Here is a 17009-nt window from a genome sequence, read left to right as displayed (position 1 = left end):
CGGGATCCGGAAGTTGACAGTGCATCGAGGCTACATCAACTGCATGGGTTTCTGGGAGGAAGTGGCTATTTCAAGATGGCGCAGTCCTTGTCAGATGAAGAGTTCTCTCGAATGCAGGTACTATGACTTAACATCAACAACCGACTTGATTCAATAACAATAATTTTATTATTATTTGTCCTTTTTGCCTTTTAGACACAGCTCATCGAGCTGCGTACCTTGAATTACGAGCTGGAGTCTAATTGTCAAAGACAACAGACAGGTCTGTCCGTGATCAATATTTTTGATTTCGTTGTAAATCGCTTTAATTTAAGAGTAATTATTTCCGTGATCATTCTTTTAAACGAAGTATGAAATAAGCGATACTGAGTCAGCATGGTTCAGACTCAGGGTTTCGATGTAAACTTGTGCTAATCTTGAGCTGCTGTAAGACGAAGCTAAACTATCATAAATTAAATTTGCAACACGGAAAATTTTAAGTTTATGCATGCAGCCGTAATTGTTCAATTCTTAGAAAAAAATGGACGTAAAATCTCTTGTCTTTGTCCTTTATTCCATTTGAAATTTGAATACTGCTTTGAATTTATCAATTTATGAGAATTCACTTAGAACAATCCCCAAGGTTATACAAATTTAAAACAATCTCTAACCCTTTAAACCCTTTAAACCCTAACATCAGTGTCCATATTCTCCATACTTTTCTCTACATATTTCCTTTGGTACTGACCAGGAGAATTTGTTTAATGATCTAAGCTGCTTAAGTTGGCAATCATTTCCTTTATTCTCACGATATTAATGAAAGATTCAACAGTAATAGTTTAGGAAGAAACTAGGAGTTAATCATTCTTAGGGTTTAAAGTGTTAAAATTTATTCTCTGCACTGAAGATTACAAAACAAGGACTGGGAATGATCTTACATGAGTCTTCGTTGCTGTCCAGCAAGGTGCTTTAAGACCAGTCTTTCCTGACTGTGTTGTGTCACCTATTTGTACTCTTAGTTGGAGAGAGACTAGTTTTCAAGTAAATTTCTCACACAAGAAAACAACACAGTGACTCAACTAGGGCTCTTACCCAGACCCCTCAATCAAATTTTGCCTTTGCCAGGTCTTGTTATTGCAATAAATTGAAAGGAGAGAATACCTTGAAGTTTTAATTTTTTCTTTCTGATTCGTAGAACTTGGTCAGCTTCAAGAAAAATACAATAATCAGGAAAAAGAATTACAGAAAGCCAACAAGGTAAGTCTGTGCTCATCAGGAACACACTAGCTTTTTTTTTCAATTTACTTTGTTAGAAATTGTTCAACAAAAACAATCAGACATCATTCTTTCTCCATGCATGATAATTTAGCACATGTTAAATTATATTTTTACTGGTTTTACAGATCATAAACAAAAGCAAAAACAGAAAGGTATGTTTATCTTGTTTTTGATAAACTGAACACTGGTTACTGTGTGGTAAAAAATGTTTACAATTGATATTGTAATATTAATTTTTTTGGTCAAATGTATTCTGCTATGTTCTGTAATACATTAAGCATGTTTGAACCAGGCCTTTTTTTTGTTTAAGGAATATGCAGTTCTTTTGGAAGAAAATGAAAATTTGCAAAGGCAGTTTCAGGTGTGTTTTTTCGAAATGAGTATAATTTGTTCTTGCCATGGTGATGTTTCATCTTTCCTTTCAAACTATGTTAATTCATGAAAAGTTTTGTAACAAGACATGAGATTTTTCAGTGATGCAACTTTTTGTTGACTTGAAAACCTTTGAGTTGATGATTTTCATGTTTTGGATGTTTTTAATACAACTGAATTTTTGACTTTTAGGCACAAGAGGAAAATTTTAAGTTGCAAAACCAAACCCTTCTTGAGGAGATAAGCAAGGTAATGTGCAAACTTTCTTTTTTTTTGTAACAAGAATGGCTTGTTAATGAGAAGTTGTCAGTCAATGATCAAATCCATCCATCCGATAGTCAGTTACGCAGTCAGTCTGTCAACAGACCAGCAGATCAGTCAGTCAGTCAGTCAGAGTCAGTTAGTGAGTCGGTCAATCAGTCAGTCTGTCAGCCAGTCTGCTAACCAGCTAGACAGTCAGTCAGTCAGTCAATTGGTCAATTAGTTAGACAATCAGTCAGTCAGTCAGTCTGTCAGTCAGTCAGTCAGTCAGTCAGTCAGTCAGTCAGTCAGTCTGTCTGTCTGTCTGTCAGTCAGTCAGTCAGTCTGTCCATCAGTCAGTCAGTCAGTCAGTCAATCAGTTGGTCAGTTAGTTAATCAGTCAGTCAGTCTGTTAGTTAATCCTTAAGTCTATGAGTCAGTCATTTTGATTTTCAGTCATTTTGATTTTCAGTCATTTTGTCAGTCAGTTGTACCATTCCAGTCTTACAATCAGTCACTCAGGCAGACAAGCAATTACTCAGACATGCCATTTTTAGTTGGTCAGTCAATCAGTCTTGCAATGGGATGGGTTTGCTATCTATGTAATCACTGAACTGTTTAGAGTATTCACTTTATGTCACATGTGTGCATGTACCTCAATTTTTTTTTTTAAATTGAAATCCAGTTAAATGATGACAATGAAAAACTCCAAAAACAAGTAACAACAAAAGATGGTGGCCAGGACTCAGGTTCTGATGCAGAGTTGAGGAGACTAAGAGCAGAAAATGCTGCTTTGCAGAAAAGTTTGACAAGTACGTGTACTAAACTAACACAGAGACATGACATTAGATTACACCCATTTGTGATATTGCTAAAAACTTTTGAAAATCCTAAATTATCAGTTTCTTCACCAGTCTTTTTATATTTATCCCTAGAAATATGAGTCATTTGAAACATTGTGGTTCTCTGTGAGTTTCTCCCTCCTGAAGTTTTCATTAGCTTGGAGTATTAACCCTGTAACTCCTAAGATCTCTTAGGTAATTCTCCTTACTGTCTGCTATACAGTTCTTGTGATGTTAGTTTGGAGAATTTGGTATTGGATCAACTAATAATCCCCTAATTAAGATTTTTCTTTTTACTCATCATTTGTCAGCTTGATATTGTATTGAAAATTGTAAGGAAAAATTCTGTCTTGGTCACTCATGGGAGCTAAAGGGTTAAGTGTTTATGTAGACTATCAGCAGTTCCTCTTTTTGGGTGAGGTCTGGTGTATGCGTCATAGAGAAGAAAAACCAGCAAGAAAAAAATTGATGTCAGCTGGCCATGCAGAAATCTAGGAGTTAAGTGCACCCACAGAGTTCAGCACAGCATGTTATCGTCAATTTTGTTTTTTATAGAAATAAGAGAGATGGTAAATTTTGAGCTTGGTAAAGAAATAAAGAAATATGTTTTTCATCGCGTCACAAGCATGGGACAAAGAAAAAATTCTGAGTCCCAATAAGGAATCGAAACCTCAGACCTTTTCTGAAGGTCTGAGGTTCAATTCCTCTGGTCCCCACCCACGTGATTAGACAAAAAACATCTTTCTTTGATTTTGTTTTTTGTTTATTTTTTCCTACTCACATGACAGTTTTTGATTAAAAGGAGGGACTTTTGTAGTGTGTTCTTCAACTTGTTTGTATAATTATTATCAATTAAATTACAATAATTATATCAACTTTTCAATTTGCCTGTGCACCATAGATTCCCAACAGAGGCATGAGGATGAATTGATGCAATTACAAGAAAAACTCCAGTCCCTCTCTGATGACCATGATAATGACAGCTGCCAATCACCAGATGCAGGTGAAAATGATGCCGAACAGTTGCCAGCCAATGGAGAAACACATGGCGATGAAAGTAAAGATGCTGTAAATGAAAGTGGACAAGCTAAAACATCAAGACAAAAACTTCATGAGATTTTAAATGTGGAACTGTCAGCATTTTGTGAAAAAATGTGTAGCAGTGAAACTGGTGATGTGTCTAAGGAGGCAGAAACAAACCAAAGGCATGAAGTTGCCAAGGGTGTGGATGAGAATTTAAGTGTAGTGGATGGCACTGAAACAGAGAGCAATGCACCTGGAACAGCAATGTTTGACTCCACAGATAAGAAGAAGTCAGGCAATGAGGATTTTATTGAAGAGATAGACAATTTGAAAAGGAAACTTGCCGATAGTTTGTTTCATTTTGTTTCTTCAAATGAAGGTAAGATTTTTGCAAAGTTGTTTCCCCTGAATATCTGCTTCGAAAATCTTTTTTCCTGAGGAATTGCAAGTTAGCTCTGTGAAGTCTTACTTAACTAATAGATTAATGATGTCGGCGGGTTTTACAAAGTAAGAGGTTTATGAATCAATATGTAGATGAAAATCTTAAGGGCGTCATGTATAATGGCCGGAATTTCACAGCTCATATCATCATACATCACATGTACTGTCCTTATGAAGATTAGGTTTACGCTCGTTTCGTCGACGTGCGGTTCTCGAGTTCCATCTCGGCAACAACTCGAGACGATTCGACTGATACGTCGGCGAAAGGACCGGATGTTGAAGATTACGAGATGTCATGAAAGGCAGCGTTTGGTCTTGGCATATGAATTATTGGAATTTTCAAACAAACTCGTTCAACATCGCACTCAAAGTCCCGTTCGAAAGTTCAAGCTGTTAGCAATCCGGCTCTCTATCGCGAAAGGTCTCCCACTGCGATAGTGAACCAGGAAGCTGACAACTTGGCGAACAGGACTCAGAGCGAGTCTCTCGGCCAAGACGATACGCTGTGTCATACCAACCAAAAAATACGTGTATGTTCCTCAACCTAGAAAAGATCCTTAAATTGCAGAAATATACCTTTAGATAAAAAATGTACCAATAGTAAGACTATGAGAAGGGTTTACGATCATGTACGTTCCACGTAAAGGGTTGAATGGATGTCTTTTACCTCATAACCTGTAATGTAACTATAATGTGTCATTGATGCTGCAAGTCTGAAGGTTTTTAGGTTATTCGACTGTCAAAAGTTATGTGTTAAAAGGTTAGGGTACAGATGTAATTTTTCTTTTATGGTTTTTACAAGTTACAGCTGCAGTCGTCAGAAGTCCGCCGCGGGAACGTAGACAAGAGGTCAGTACATGTACATACAAATGAGGATGCTGTTTTAAGTATCAGAGATGCCAGAGAGCTGTTCGACTCTGAGCTCGAGTCCGAATTGAAATGAAAATATTTGCATACATGCGAGCGGTTTCTGTGTCATGAAGTCGGGTGTCCAGCGCTTTGTCTTCTGCTATTGTTTTGCGTGCGACAGTAAAATTATTTACTCTAATTTGCGGATCGAAATCCTTGGAGAGTTCTTCGAGGGTTTCTATTTTCGATTCTAATTGTTATTTTATATTAATATACAACTTGTGTACCTTTTTGCAAGCTATATCCTGGATGCAGAAGATAAATAATACTGCTTTCGGCAACAGTGAAATTTAAACACAATTTACACTCGCGTGGATTTTGTATTACACGCAAGTGCATGTAGTAACGCGCAGTGTGCGTGTTTTGCGCGTGTAGTACTTGGGATTGGCACATGCTTTAAGCGCGTGTAAAGCTGCAGTATACGAAAGCGGTAGTGTAATTCTTCTTACCAAGGTCGCTGTCCTTATCAAGTAAATGTTATTGATTATACTTTTGATGTTTTTGAAACTTGTTTACGACTATGATCTGACTTTTGTAACGAAGGTTGAAGTCAGAAGCCTGGCTCTGGAAAAGCAAGTGAAGGAGATGGCAAGTCTTCAGCTACAACTCGACACTGAACGAGAAGAGAAGAGAATCCTTCAAGATCAGCTACATGAAGCTGAGGTGGGTTAGAGCGGGAAAACCAACTTACTGCTAGGTGGCGCAGTAGTCTGATGGTTTGAGAGCCACAAGTTTGTCAGTAATTTTATTGTTGCTGTTGAGTGACACCCTTACCCCGATAAAGTCTCTTACTTACCTACTTATTGCGGTGGACTCCGGGTTGAGAAGTCTGGGTTCAAGCCCTGCCCAGTTCATTGTGGTGTGTTCTTTGGCAAAGTACTTTAATCTTTTTCTAAAAACATTTTATTTCAGACGTCAGGCAAGCAGGAAATTTCAAAGCTCGAGAAAGAACTTTCGCAGGTGAGAAGAATGGTGCATTGTGTGTCAATAGAATCTGAGTGACTTGTTTTATGTCGTAGGCTTTTGTATACATCAATAGCCTGGCCCCAGTATGAAGTCAATCTGTAAATTACTTTTCGTAGGGTTTGTCCTGCTTTCAAGAAGAGAAAAATTGAAACCGCGTAGTGTTAGGTTCCTACTATTTTTCTCTTTACCTTATTAATACCACTATTACTATTTTATTTTCTATTTCGCAGCTCACAGAAAAAGTCAAAAGGAAACAAGAAAGGTATGTCACTTGAGCTGAGCTGCTTGAAATAGAATTGGCAGTAATTCAGATTTACTGTCTCGGTTCATAGAAAAAAAAATTCATTTTCTTTAGAGCTTATGCTTGCTTAGATCAGTAATGTGTTAATCGTCCTGTGTTAGATGGGCACGAGAGACGTTAAATTATCATTAAGGAATCCAAATCCAGACCTTTGGAATTCAGGATTATTTACTTGAACAACAAGCTACAGAGGGCCCGTCAGTGGAGCCGGTAGAGGCCATGTGGATGATTCCTAGGTGAATTCTAATATGAATACAGCGCTAATATATGGGATCATGCTTTTTTACAGTTACTTACAGCTTCAAGAAGAAAAGGAGAAACTTTATTCGGAAAACAAGTGAGTCTTACTTAGCATTGTGGCCTGATGGTTAACACGAGGGAGTTTGGGTCCGAGTTTAAGCATTCGATCCCAAGCCCTTAACCTGTTTTCGTTAAAAGAATGTTAAAGACCCCTTGAGGAACTGAAGACTGTTTTGCTGTCTAAGACTCAGGAATTCTATCGACACGCTCAAGATTTTAGCGGCGGTATTTATTTTTTTCTCAAACTTTCGTGTCATTTCAGGAAATCTCAAGAGGAGTTAAAAACCGCGAAAGAACACGAAATAGAGGTAGGTATATGCAACTTGTTTAGGGTTTATATTTCATGCATTCTGTGCTTCAGTTTTGTACTTTTTTCGAATCATATGTGATTTTCCAGTTGTTTTGAGTAGATGGTTATCATCCTTGTGGTAAGAAGCTGGGCTGATGTATTGGAACCAAAAAAACCCAAAATGGCCACCAATTTTGTTGTTTTGTTTCCTTAATACCCCGATATGGCCGCCGTGATGTCATGTGACAACCCGTCACTGTACAGTTTTCCTTGATGGAAGAAAAAGAAGAAAATTGCTCAAGATTTCATTAACTTATGTATCATATTCTTTAGGTTTTAACAGAGCAAATGGCAAAGCTTCAAGATGAGGTTAATACTGCCAATCAGGTTAGCACAAACAGAAACGACCAGGGTCTTGGGGAGCGTTTTTTTTTTCGTTTAATACCAAAGTTCCGCGCGGTCGCTAATGTCATTTTTTTCTTTCTGCTATTCCTTTTTGGACTCGCGCGACGGACTTCGCTTAAAGGAGTGGGGGGGGGGGGGAGGGGCTGCTCGAAGTCTAGCGAGGAAAGGGCGTGGAGTGTGGGGAGTTACTACAAACCTTAAAAAAAAATAACAGAAAGATTGAAACTGAGCGCGAAGAGCTACAAGAAAGCGCGAAATGCAATTATTAGCAAAAGCTTTCTCTCATCGGCACTGAAGAAAATCTTTGTGGGTTTTGTCCATTTACACAGCGGTACACAGAGTTAAAAGAGGGAAATGAAAGAAAGATTAAAGGACTTGAAGAGACTATGACATCTCAGCGTAACCAGGTAACTGGCGCCATCACCGAGAATCGAGGCTAATCTATTGACTGATTGACTGGAACGACTGATGTATCGACAGACTTACTGACTGACTGGCGGACTGATTGATTTACTGACAGACTGACCGACTGACTGACCGACTGAGCACCAACTGAGAGGCCTTTAAACTGCCTTGATGACTGGCTGAACGATTGACTGATTGGCCGAAACAAGTGTTGTACAGATCGATGGACGTATGTCTGCCTACTGTCTGACTGACTGACCAACCAAAGAGAGACTGTGTAAGTGACTCAAACTGGCCTATTGACTGACTGACTGACTGATGGACTGACTGACTGAACTATGACCGACTGACTAATGCCTGACTGAATGAATAACTGTGTTACAGACTGGCAGACGAACGCTTTATTTGTCTTTGATTCAAGTTTGAAGTAGTTAACATTTTGAAATGTTAATTTCCACTGTCCTGGTTTTTTTAGGCGTCGTTATCTGCAGAGGAAACGGAACAGGTTGTTGCAGGACTTAGGTAATACAGTGTTATTCGTTGTTGAGATACTTAGATTCCCATGAAAAACTCTGCAGGCGAAGGCGTAGCTCAGAAAAATTCACACGCATCTTTCTTGCTTTCCAAACTACCTGTGTGCTTCATATCTCGATGATCGCATGCTGGCGAACTGATAAGCTTTTTTCTGAGATGTCCAATGCAGCTGCCTTAAAACGAGCAGAAATACAGAGCCTTTGATATGAAAATAATTCTTTATTCTCGTGCAGCTTACCATTGGATCTCATTTTCGTAACAAAGGTTTTACATGAAATTAGAAGATCCTCGCAGCTAAGAACACTACTGAAACTAGTAGTTGTAAATAGGACCTGAAAAAAATTCAGGCCCGTACGGGATTTGAACCCATGACCTCTGCGATACCGGTGCAGCGCTCTACCAATTGAGCTAACAAGCCAACTGGGAGCTGGTCAATGAATTGGGTACAAATAAACATCCAAGTGAATGAAGAATTTAGATATATGAAAATTCACATATTTGCACTGCGGTGGAGAGATGAAATTAGAAGATCCTCGCAGCTAAGAACACTACTGAAACTAGCAGTTGTAAATAGGACCTGAAAAAAATTCAGGCCCGTACGGGATTTGAACCCATGACCTCTGCGATACCGGTGCACCGGTATCGCAGAGGTCATGGGTTCAAATCCCGTACGGGCCTGAATTTTTTTTTTTTTTTTTTCAGGTCCTATTTACAACTACTAGTTTCAGTAGTGTTCTTAGCTGCGAGGATCTTCTAATTTCATCTCTCCACCGCAGTGCAAATATGTGAATTTTCATATATCTAAATTCTTCAAAGGTTTTACACTTGGCCTCGTTTTGGATGTTGTGGTTTATGGAACTCGAAAATGGCCCATTTTCAAACGATTCTATGATGCGAAACAAGAAATTTAAACGTTCATTTGGCAAAGAAGTTTGAAAGGACATGGTCTAAATAGAACTTACTGAAAACTTCACAGAATAAAATTTCCAAAGACATGATAGTTTGAAATCATCTACTACGTAGGCTTTTGCTTGACGGTGGGAGATGTCATATGCATTCTTCTTTACAAATTTAGAATTACTCTTTCTTTTCCATTGAAACAGAAAAAAAGGCTGACTATATGATACTCAATAAATTACTGAATACATAGGCTTTTATTCGGTTTTTGGTGTGAAGTCCATAGATGAATGCTTTGGGGTTTTCACTCGCCATTTTTGAAAAAGATCTATTAATTAGTTTTTAAAACTGCAGTTTCTAAATTACAATTTCTGAATTTTAGGCAAGAAAATGCGTCTTTGGTCACTGAGGTACAAGAGTTGCGAACGGTAGGAAGCTTTTTTTTCGTTGTCGTTTAGAAAGTCTATTGACACTTAGAGCTGGTCCTAAAATTGGTGGCGAAGTCACACTGAGTGTTACGCTAACAACATTTTTACTCTTGGGATCAAAGCTTGTGGACCTTGAATAGATTTATTTCTCATAAAATGTATTTTGATGCTTTTTTTTCCTATTTGTAATTTGTAGAAAGTCAAAACAATAAGGGAGGAGCAGGAAGAGTCTGAGGTAAGCATGTGTAGCCCTTGCCAACCCCTTCATTCCCCCCCCCCCCTCCACGTTAGAAAAATCTCAATTTTTCACAATGCTCGCGGATCAGAATCAAAAACCAAAACCAAAACCGCCCGCGACCTAGATGCTCGCATTTTCCCGCTCTTGACGTCTGTCACGTGTGCATTGTTTGAGTTGTCATGGGCTTTTTTCCGGATTTTCCTTCATTCTATTTGGTCGTCGCAATTACTTTGGTTTTTGTGCTTTGATACTCACTAGTAAAGCATTCTAGTAGCAAAACAACTTACTTTTTCCACTAGATAGTGAGTTGTCAGATAGATATCACTACCTTGCTTTCGAGCTTCTAAAGCCAGGGTGCAAGGGTCGTGGGGGTTTTCCCCCCCCCCCCCCCCCCCCGTTCCCGTCCCTGATCAGCTCTTTAAATGAGTACTTTATGTCCGTACACTTATTGTGTCGTTCTGTTTGATTAGGACTTGATATCACAATTGGAAAACAAAGTGTCTTTGACCGAGATGCGCTGCGCTGAGCTGGCCATGGAGGTAGATGAGTTGACAGCCCATGTGAAGGTAACGCTTCAAATCCAAATCAAACTACCCCACCTCACCATACCCCCCTCTCCTTCACCTTAAACTGGCTTCTTGTATAGGCCCACCAGGTTAGCTTGCATGTCCTCGGAGGGAAAGGGAGACGGGGGGGGGGGGAACAGCGATGACATTCTCGGTTTGCTAAAGTATGATAACCTACCACACAGGTGTTGTTGCAGCTTTAGATCAGATTTCTTTCTTTTCATGTCTAAGGAAGATTTGACTTAGATGAAGATAACTAGTATTTCACACGAGCGTAGGGTACTACCATAGGTACTCAGACCTTGAGATACAGGGAACTCGTTTCTAAGTTACCCTCTGAAATAGGTCCGTTTTCGCAAAGAATTCTTTGATTTTCATGTGCTAAATCTGTTCTGTGATTGTCTGGTGATGCTAGCTCCATGTTTTTACTTCAAAACAGGAACAGAACACTGCAGTTGAAGGCTGGAATGAACAAATATCACAGCTAACATCTGAACGTGATCAGCTGAAGGACTCGCTGGAAGAAGTAACCAAGGTGATAGCCATTAGCAATTACGACGACTTTTTCTCTGTTTATTTTAGCATAGGAAACTTGTTAACGACGTTTGTTAAAAAAAGCCTTGCTGAAATTCAATTTTTCCTTAAACCCTTAACAATTCCTTGGCAGTTGTCGGAGCTAAGATAATTTGGTCCATCAAGTTGTGTCCTCCCCGTGTTCAAAATCTAGTTTATCATTCGTTCCACTAATATTTCCGATTTAAGGCAGCTGCAGATTTTTTTGCGCGGAAACAGGAAAAATAGAGAAGAGAACGACGGCGAAAATTAAGATAAGCCGTAAGAGAAGCAATTAAATCGCTAAATCAAGGAGGAATGGTCTAGAAAAATCCTCCAAGAAAATTACCCTTTTCAAATTTTCATTGTCTGATGAACTTTAGGAGGAAAAACCTATCATATTCTTCTTTTCGAGCTACCATGTGGAAAACCTGTTTATCAAAGCCGCTTAGCTAATGTAAACGTGACTTGTTTTTATGGTTACACTGCTTTCTAGGTCGCCAAGAGTCGTAAAGAATTGGTTGACAAGATGGCCATCGAGAAACAAACGACAGACGCGAACCACAAAGAGCAGTTGGACAAGTTACAAGAAGACTATAAGGTTTGTCTTATACGAATTGAGAGAATGGACTAAATAAGTGAGGCAAAACACACAAAAAAACTTGTTCGAATCTGACCTGATTTTTTTGTTGTCTTGCACAGAAAGAAATTAACGAACTTAGAGAGCTTCTGACGGGAGAGAAGGTAATGTGACTCGTTTCTAACTATTCATTAATCATTTTAAAGTCACTTGTTGATTTGACATGGAATTGTACTACATCGTATCAATAGCAAGAAAGATGAGATTACTAACGAATATTGGTAAATCTGCTTTTGGTCAAACATTCAACCCTCGATCCAGGTCAATGCAGATCGCTAGGAACTTTATCTGGTTATGGCAGGCAGCTTCAAAAACAGTCATTGTCATGGAAATCAGACTCAGTTTTGAAGTTAATTGTAACTTAAGAAATCGCCTGATGCATTCTTGCACAAAATGAAAACCAGAAATGATGAGGAAAAGAACAACATCTTTGTCTTCTCAGAGGCACTTAAGCGTGGATATATCACAAAAAAGGGTAATTTGTTTTTATCAACTGAGTTGATAACGTAAATTGGCCACCGTAAAGATTTTCAAAGCTGACGTTTCTAGTGTTATCTCTTCCTCCACTCGCTCTAATGAAGGGCCAACGCTCGAAACTTCAGCTTTGAAACTGGCCAATTTACGTTATCAACTCAGTTGATGATACCAAATTACTCTGTTATACTCTCCCACCGAGGCAGCATCTTTAGAAATTTTCTTAAGAAACTTACCCCCTTTTGAGTCACAAAACGTTTTGAATTTAAATCATCTATCTTCAGTGAAGCCAACGTTCCCTGGTTGATGAATTCCATAGATTCTCACTACTCTTTGCCTGTAAATGGTTATACTATTTTTTTAGAATCTGAAATTTAACGTTGTCGCATTGACAAACCCTGTCGTTGCATTCTCAGAAACTTCGCAAAGAAGTTGAAGACTCACAACAGAAGTTAGCAGAAACCAAGGCTAAATTACAGTCTGTAGAGAGCAAAAGTGGATGGTTTGAGAGAAGACTTGCTGAAACTGAGGTATCTGTATTCCTAACCTTTTCACGAACCTTTAACTTTAACCTTTTCTGCGAGATCCCAGTCTTAATCCTCCCTCTTAGCTATCAAACATTTCCTTGTAGATTAGAAAGGAGAATTTTGAGATACATCGTGATGGCAGCTTGCAGCTGTTACATTTGTCTACACCTCTTATCGCGTGAGAGATCTGTTACGGACCGAGTATTTCCGCCCCATTTGGCTATAAATCTGAGCGGAAATAAACGAGGTTCCGTAAGTTACATGTGCAGTACTGACTGAGGAAACGAGTCAGTAAGATATTTAATATATCTCTGGCTTCAGATAGAATGGAAGATTTCAATGTAAACAAACTTTTACATTTAGCCAAGATGTTTTGGCTATGCGGTGATCTTAATCTGTTTTTCTCCTCCTTAGGAAAACTTGAAGGCAGAGAAAGAAAGAAATGAGCAAACACTGGCCAATCTGCAAGCGGAACGTGAAGAGGAACTTAAATCTTTGCAAGAAGAGAGAGAGAGAGGGGAAGAGGTGAGTCTATCACCAATGCTTCGCAAGCGAGCTGAGCCCAGGGGCTACTGGGAAGGAGTTTTAAGAAAACTTGGCATCGTGTTTGTCTCCAGACTCCCAAATTAATGGTTTTATTTAGATCAAATAACCCAAACTTAATTTGTATCATTTTGTACTATTTTTAATCGTACAGGGATTTCAGTCTCAGATCAGTGGGTTACAGGAGGAAATGGAGGAAAAGGAACAGGAAATGGAAAAATTACGACATGAACTGAAGGATAAAGAAGTTGAAAACAAAATTGCCGGCAAGAAAGGAGATCAGCTGGTGAGAACCAGTTTGCTTGTGCAATTTCTTTCTTTGTTTCAGTAATTTAATTTTAGTACTGTTTTGGAATCTTGAACCCAAAGAAATGACCCTTGCTGGCAGACTACAATTTCGATAAAAGCAGAGAAGAAGGCTTGGAGGGGATTCGACTGAATTCCAACCCATGCCTTCCAGTTACAAGTGGGTCTCTACTGCTAACTGAGATACGAAGCTACTACACATTGGGAGCGGGGCACATGTTAGAGGGTCTAATCACAATTAGGAAAGTCACAATTTTTTTTTCTTGTTCTTGTTGAAGGTTAAGGACCTGAAGCGTCAGCTCAAACTGGAGAGGAAAAGAGGCGAGCAGTTACAGCAAAAATTACAAGAAGCTTTATCAGAAAACAGAGTCAAGCCAGGTGAGAACTGAGCCAATCACCAGAAATTTAATTTCGCAGAATAAATACTTTGTCTAGAATCTGTGTCTGGGAGGATTGCAACTACTTCATTGCCAAGGCACTGTGACGCAAATTGTAATCAAGAGTGCCAATTCCTTTTTTTTCTCTCCTATTTATTATTACCTATGTATTTAAAATATACTTTAAATTATTTATTTAACTATTTTTTTTCAATGATCTACTCACAAGATTTCTTTAGTTGCCAATTTCTTTCCAGTTCGTTCGCCTACTGTGACAATGGTGTGAAAAGAAATTGCATTTCGGTGCATGAATTCAACACGAAGCTAACGGTTTGTGTTCTTTTTCTTCAAGCATTTGAGGATATGTTTGTTGGCAGGGAACATCAACGGCGAAATAGCGGGTGAGTTTACAGTCGGCTGATTTTATTTCACAGAAGAACTAAAACTCTCGCTTCGCTTAATTTCTAGCTGCGCTTATTTCCTATGAGTGTGTGTTGATTTTACTTGTTCTACCTTTTTTTTCTTCGTTTCCACACTGCATTTAGTGCAAACCTTTTCGAGCAATTTTCAATCGAGTGTTGAAAATAATCCGGGACTTTTATGGTTTTGCTATGTGTTACCCTGTGATTGGTCCAGAAAACTCGTGCCATTCTCTCGACCAATCAGATGCAAAACTATCACCAATCACGACCTGGTCCCCCGCGTTTTCTCGCGCTTTGTGCGGTTGGCTAGTTTTTACTTTGAGTTCCCCCATTGGCTCTTCAGGGTATTTTCAAAGCTGTTATTTTTACAGCAAAGTTTATTTTGAAATTTCGTTGTTATTTTCTAGTGATTCATCAATTGTTAGTCAACCGTCAAGAAGTGAAGTGGACAGCCCGGAATTTAGGGTACGGTTAAATGTATGGATTGTAACTTCTGTAAGGCAGTAATTCTTAACTAACTTACTTAATATGTGTGTGCGTGTGTGTGTGTGTACGTGTGCGCGGTCAAAGTTAATTACCATAAGTCCATATTGTAATTCTAATATAAGATTAGTTATTTTAAGTGAGAAAGCCTGACTTGTTATAAGCCTCGTGGTTTCTTTCAGGTTTTCTCGCCATTTATTTTCTGTCATCAATTTTCTTCATTTTTTTTCCATCTGTAAATGTCGTATATGGCAAATAAATATTGTATTGAATTGTATTGATTGAGTGCGCAGATACCAAGAGTGATCCAGTTACGGTCGAAGGGTTACTGTACTAGTGTTTTTTTTTTTTTTTCAAGTTTTTAGTGTTGTTGTTGTTGTTGTCTTTTCAATTTAACAAATATACAACTGCTAAATGTTAACCCCAGTTTCAGAATGACGAGGGATTGAAAAGCTTGACATAGAGTAGGTAGCGAACAATAACTTGAAACGTAAAGTGTATTACATTCGACAACAACCACCACTTCTCTTCAACGCATTATTTTGTGATGATATTCTTTAGCCCCCAAGCCCCGCTGCGTCCATGATCAGTATGCTTAACGACGATACCACTGACCTGATAGAGCGACTCGCGGACGTTCAGCAAGAAAAGTGGCTCCTCGAGGAAAAGGTTTGTATTGAAGAGCCTTAAGTACACGTTTTTATCGAGTATCGTACATGTATAACAACCCACGTGTGAGGCCAGGCTGCCGAGTTTTTTTCAAAATGGCGGCTTCCATGGATGAATGTTCAGCGCATCTTAGGATAATTGTCGAATGCTTATGTTGCGTTTTTGATCTGAAAACGCAGTTATCAATGTCAAAATTTCACTTATTCCTTGTTATGGCCGATAAAAAATAATAAATAAAAACAGTTTAGGACGTACCTCTCGTTGAAGTTTGGAAAAAAATTTTAAGGAGAGGTATGTATGGATTACAACGTGTCTGTCGTCTCGGTGAGCAAAAACTGATGAAAAATCTTTCTGATCATTTTTACGTGTTTTTTTTTTTCTTTTATTCTCAAATGACTGAAAACAATTTATGAGGTAGTAAACTGAACGGTTCACAACACGTTCACATTCTTTTTTTTAGCAGAATTTATACTCCTATGTTCATTTTTATGCAGGTAGTGTTTGAAAACACGAAACTCGCTCGAAACTACGGAAAACTTCCACGAAGCAAACTCAAGTTGTGATTTGTTTAATAATTTGCAAAAAAAGAATTCCTTATTTCTTTTTTTTTTTGCTCTGTAGACTTGTAAACTTTTTCAAAGAATTGTAAATTGTTTTCTTTTAGTTCATCGGCTTTGTACTACAATTTTTTTCCTTCATCTAAGAATCTTCAGCTTTTTCATGATTTCTCTTGCAGGTTCGCCATCTTGAAGAAAATGGAGCAGCGCTAGCGGAGGATCTATTAAAAAAATCAGCCATAATTCAGGCATACGCCATGGAAACTAAAGTCGGTAAGGTTATTCGGACGACCCAGTTACTCTACTGTAGAAGAACAAGACCTAGTTACGTCACATGTAAGTGGCCTGGTTGATAAGCAAGATTCAAAATGGCGGCGTCTGTAATAGAACTTTTCATCTACCTGGAAAGGCGCTCAGAATCCTAATTCTATATAAAAGATTAAATCAAAATGATATCGTTTCTGAAGGATATCTTTTTTTTTAACTTTTATTCTCTTGTATCATTTGGTTTTAATATATTTATATTTATGTGTATTTATTTGTCTTTTCCAGGTCCTATAGCGGAGTCTCCAGCGAAACCATCCCCAGCCGCTTCGATTTCTACTTTAAAAGAGAAGATTCGGTCTCCTTTTGGTAAAGCTAAGCCTGAGAACACCAGAAAAATACAGCTGATGCTGGAGGAGACACTGACAAAGAACATTCAATTACAGCGGGTAAGAGGTCCCATAAGTACCTGTCAATTGTTTGTTCTCTTTCGTTATTGGTGCGCTTTTCGATTAAGTGTCATAAAAGCAATACCAAAATAATCACAACCGCCAATCAGAAGAGAGGAAAATGCCTTTAAGAGCCAATGAGAACTCAAAGTAAAACACCAAACAAACTGCCGAAAGCGCGGGAAAACGCGGGCGACCAAGTCGTGTTTGGATATAGTTATTCTTCTGATTGGTTGAAAGAGTGGCGCGAGTTTTGTGAACCAATCACAGATCGAAGTGAATCAAAACCAAAGGATTCCTTGAACATTGAACTGAAAAGTGCTCACAAATTAT

At 38.6% G+C, this 17009-nt stretch overlaps 1 protein-coding gene across 2 annotated transcripts in view; it reads left to right on the top strand.

The window, feature by feature from the left end:
• The first annotated feature begins 59 nt into the window (after positions 1 to 59).
• Positions 60 to 17009, top strand: part of LOC131783861 (GRIP1-associated protein 1) — an 18850-nt gene continuing 1900 nt past the window's right edge. Inside the window, exons 1-32 of one of the 2 annotated variants that reach the window (XM_066174126.1) lie at positions 60 to 117; positions 196 to 262; positions 1175 to 1236; positions 1383 to 1409; positions 1568 to 1618; positions 1822 to 1878; positions 2555 to 2681; positions 3613 to 4113; positions 4984 to 5024; positions 5628 to 5747; positions 5997 to 6044; positions 6281 to 6312; positions 6641 to 6688; positions 6914 to 6959; positions 7274 to 7327; positions 7675 to 7752; positions 8226 to 8272; positions 9564 to 9609; positions 9806 to 9844; positions 10318 to 10413; positions 10853 to 10948; positions 11462 to 11566; positions 11668 to 11709; positions 12496 to 12609; positions 13021 to 13131; positions 13304 to 13435; positions 13734 to 13833; positions 14185 to 14233; positions 14662 to 14719; positions 15299 to 15406; positions 16143 to 16236; positions 16516 to 16676. In XM_066174126.1, coding sequence (XP_066030223.1) covers positions 76 to 117; positions 196 to 262; positions 1175 to 1236; positions 1383 to 1409; positions 1568 to 1618; positions 1822 to 1878; positions 2555 to 2681; positions 3613 to 4113; positions 4984 to 5024; positions 5628 to 5747; positions 5997 to 6044; positions 6281 to 6312; positions 6641 to 6688; positions 6914 to 6959; positions 7274 to 7327; positions 7675 to 7752; positions 8226 to 8272; positions 9564 to 9609; positions 9806 to 9844; positions 10318 to 10413; positions 10853 to 10948; positions 11462 to 11566; positions 11668 to 11709; positions 12496 to 12609; positions 13021 to 13131; positions 13304 to 13435; positions 13734 to 13833; positions 14185 to 14233; positions 14662 to 14719; positions 15299 to 15406; positions 16143 to 16236; positions 16516 to 16676 — 2799 coding nt within the window. In that variant the 5' untranslated portion in view covers positions 60 to 75. Of the gene's footprint in view, positions 118 to 195; positions 263 to 1174; positions 1237 to 1382; positions 1410 to 1567; positions 1619 to 1821; positions 1879 to 2554; positions 2682 to 3612; positions 4114 to 4977; positions 5025 to 5627; positions 5748 to 5996; positions 6045 to 6280; positions 6313 to 6640; positions 6689 to 6913; positions 6960 to 7273; positions 7328 to 7674; positions 7753 to 8225; positions 8273 to 9563; positions 9610 to 9805; positions 9845 to 10317; positions 10414 to 10852; positions 10949 to 11461; positions 11567 to 11667; positions 11710 to 12495; positions 12610 to 13020; positions 13132 to 13303; positions 13436 to 13733; positions 13834 to 14184; positions 14234 to 14661; positions 14720 to 15298; positions 15407 to 16142; positions 16237 to 16515; positions 16677 to 17009 lie in introns of both variants that reach the window. The other variant, XM_059100640.2, reaches the window with a different exon arrangement.

Source organism: Pocillopora verrucosa, chromosome 11 (genome assembly GCF_036669915.1).
Source record: "Pocillopora verrucosa isolate sample1 chromosome 11, ASM3666991v2, whole genome shotgun sequence".
In the NCBI taxonomy this organism is placed as follows: domain Eukaryota; kingdom Metazoa; phylum Cnidaria; class Anthozoa; order Scleractinia; family Pocilloporidae; genus Pocillopora; species Pocillopora verrucosa.
This window is presented reverse-complemented; position numbering and strand designations above follow the sequence as displayed.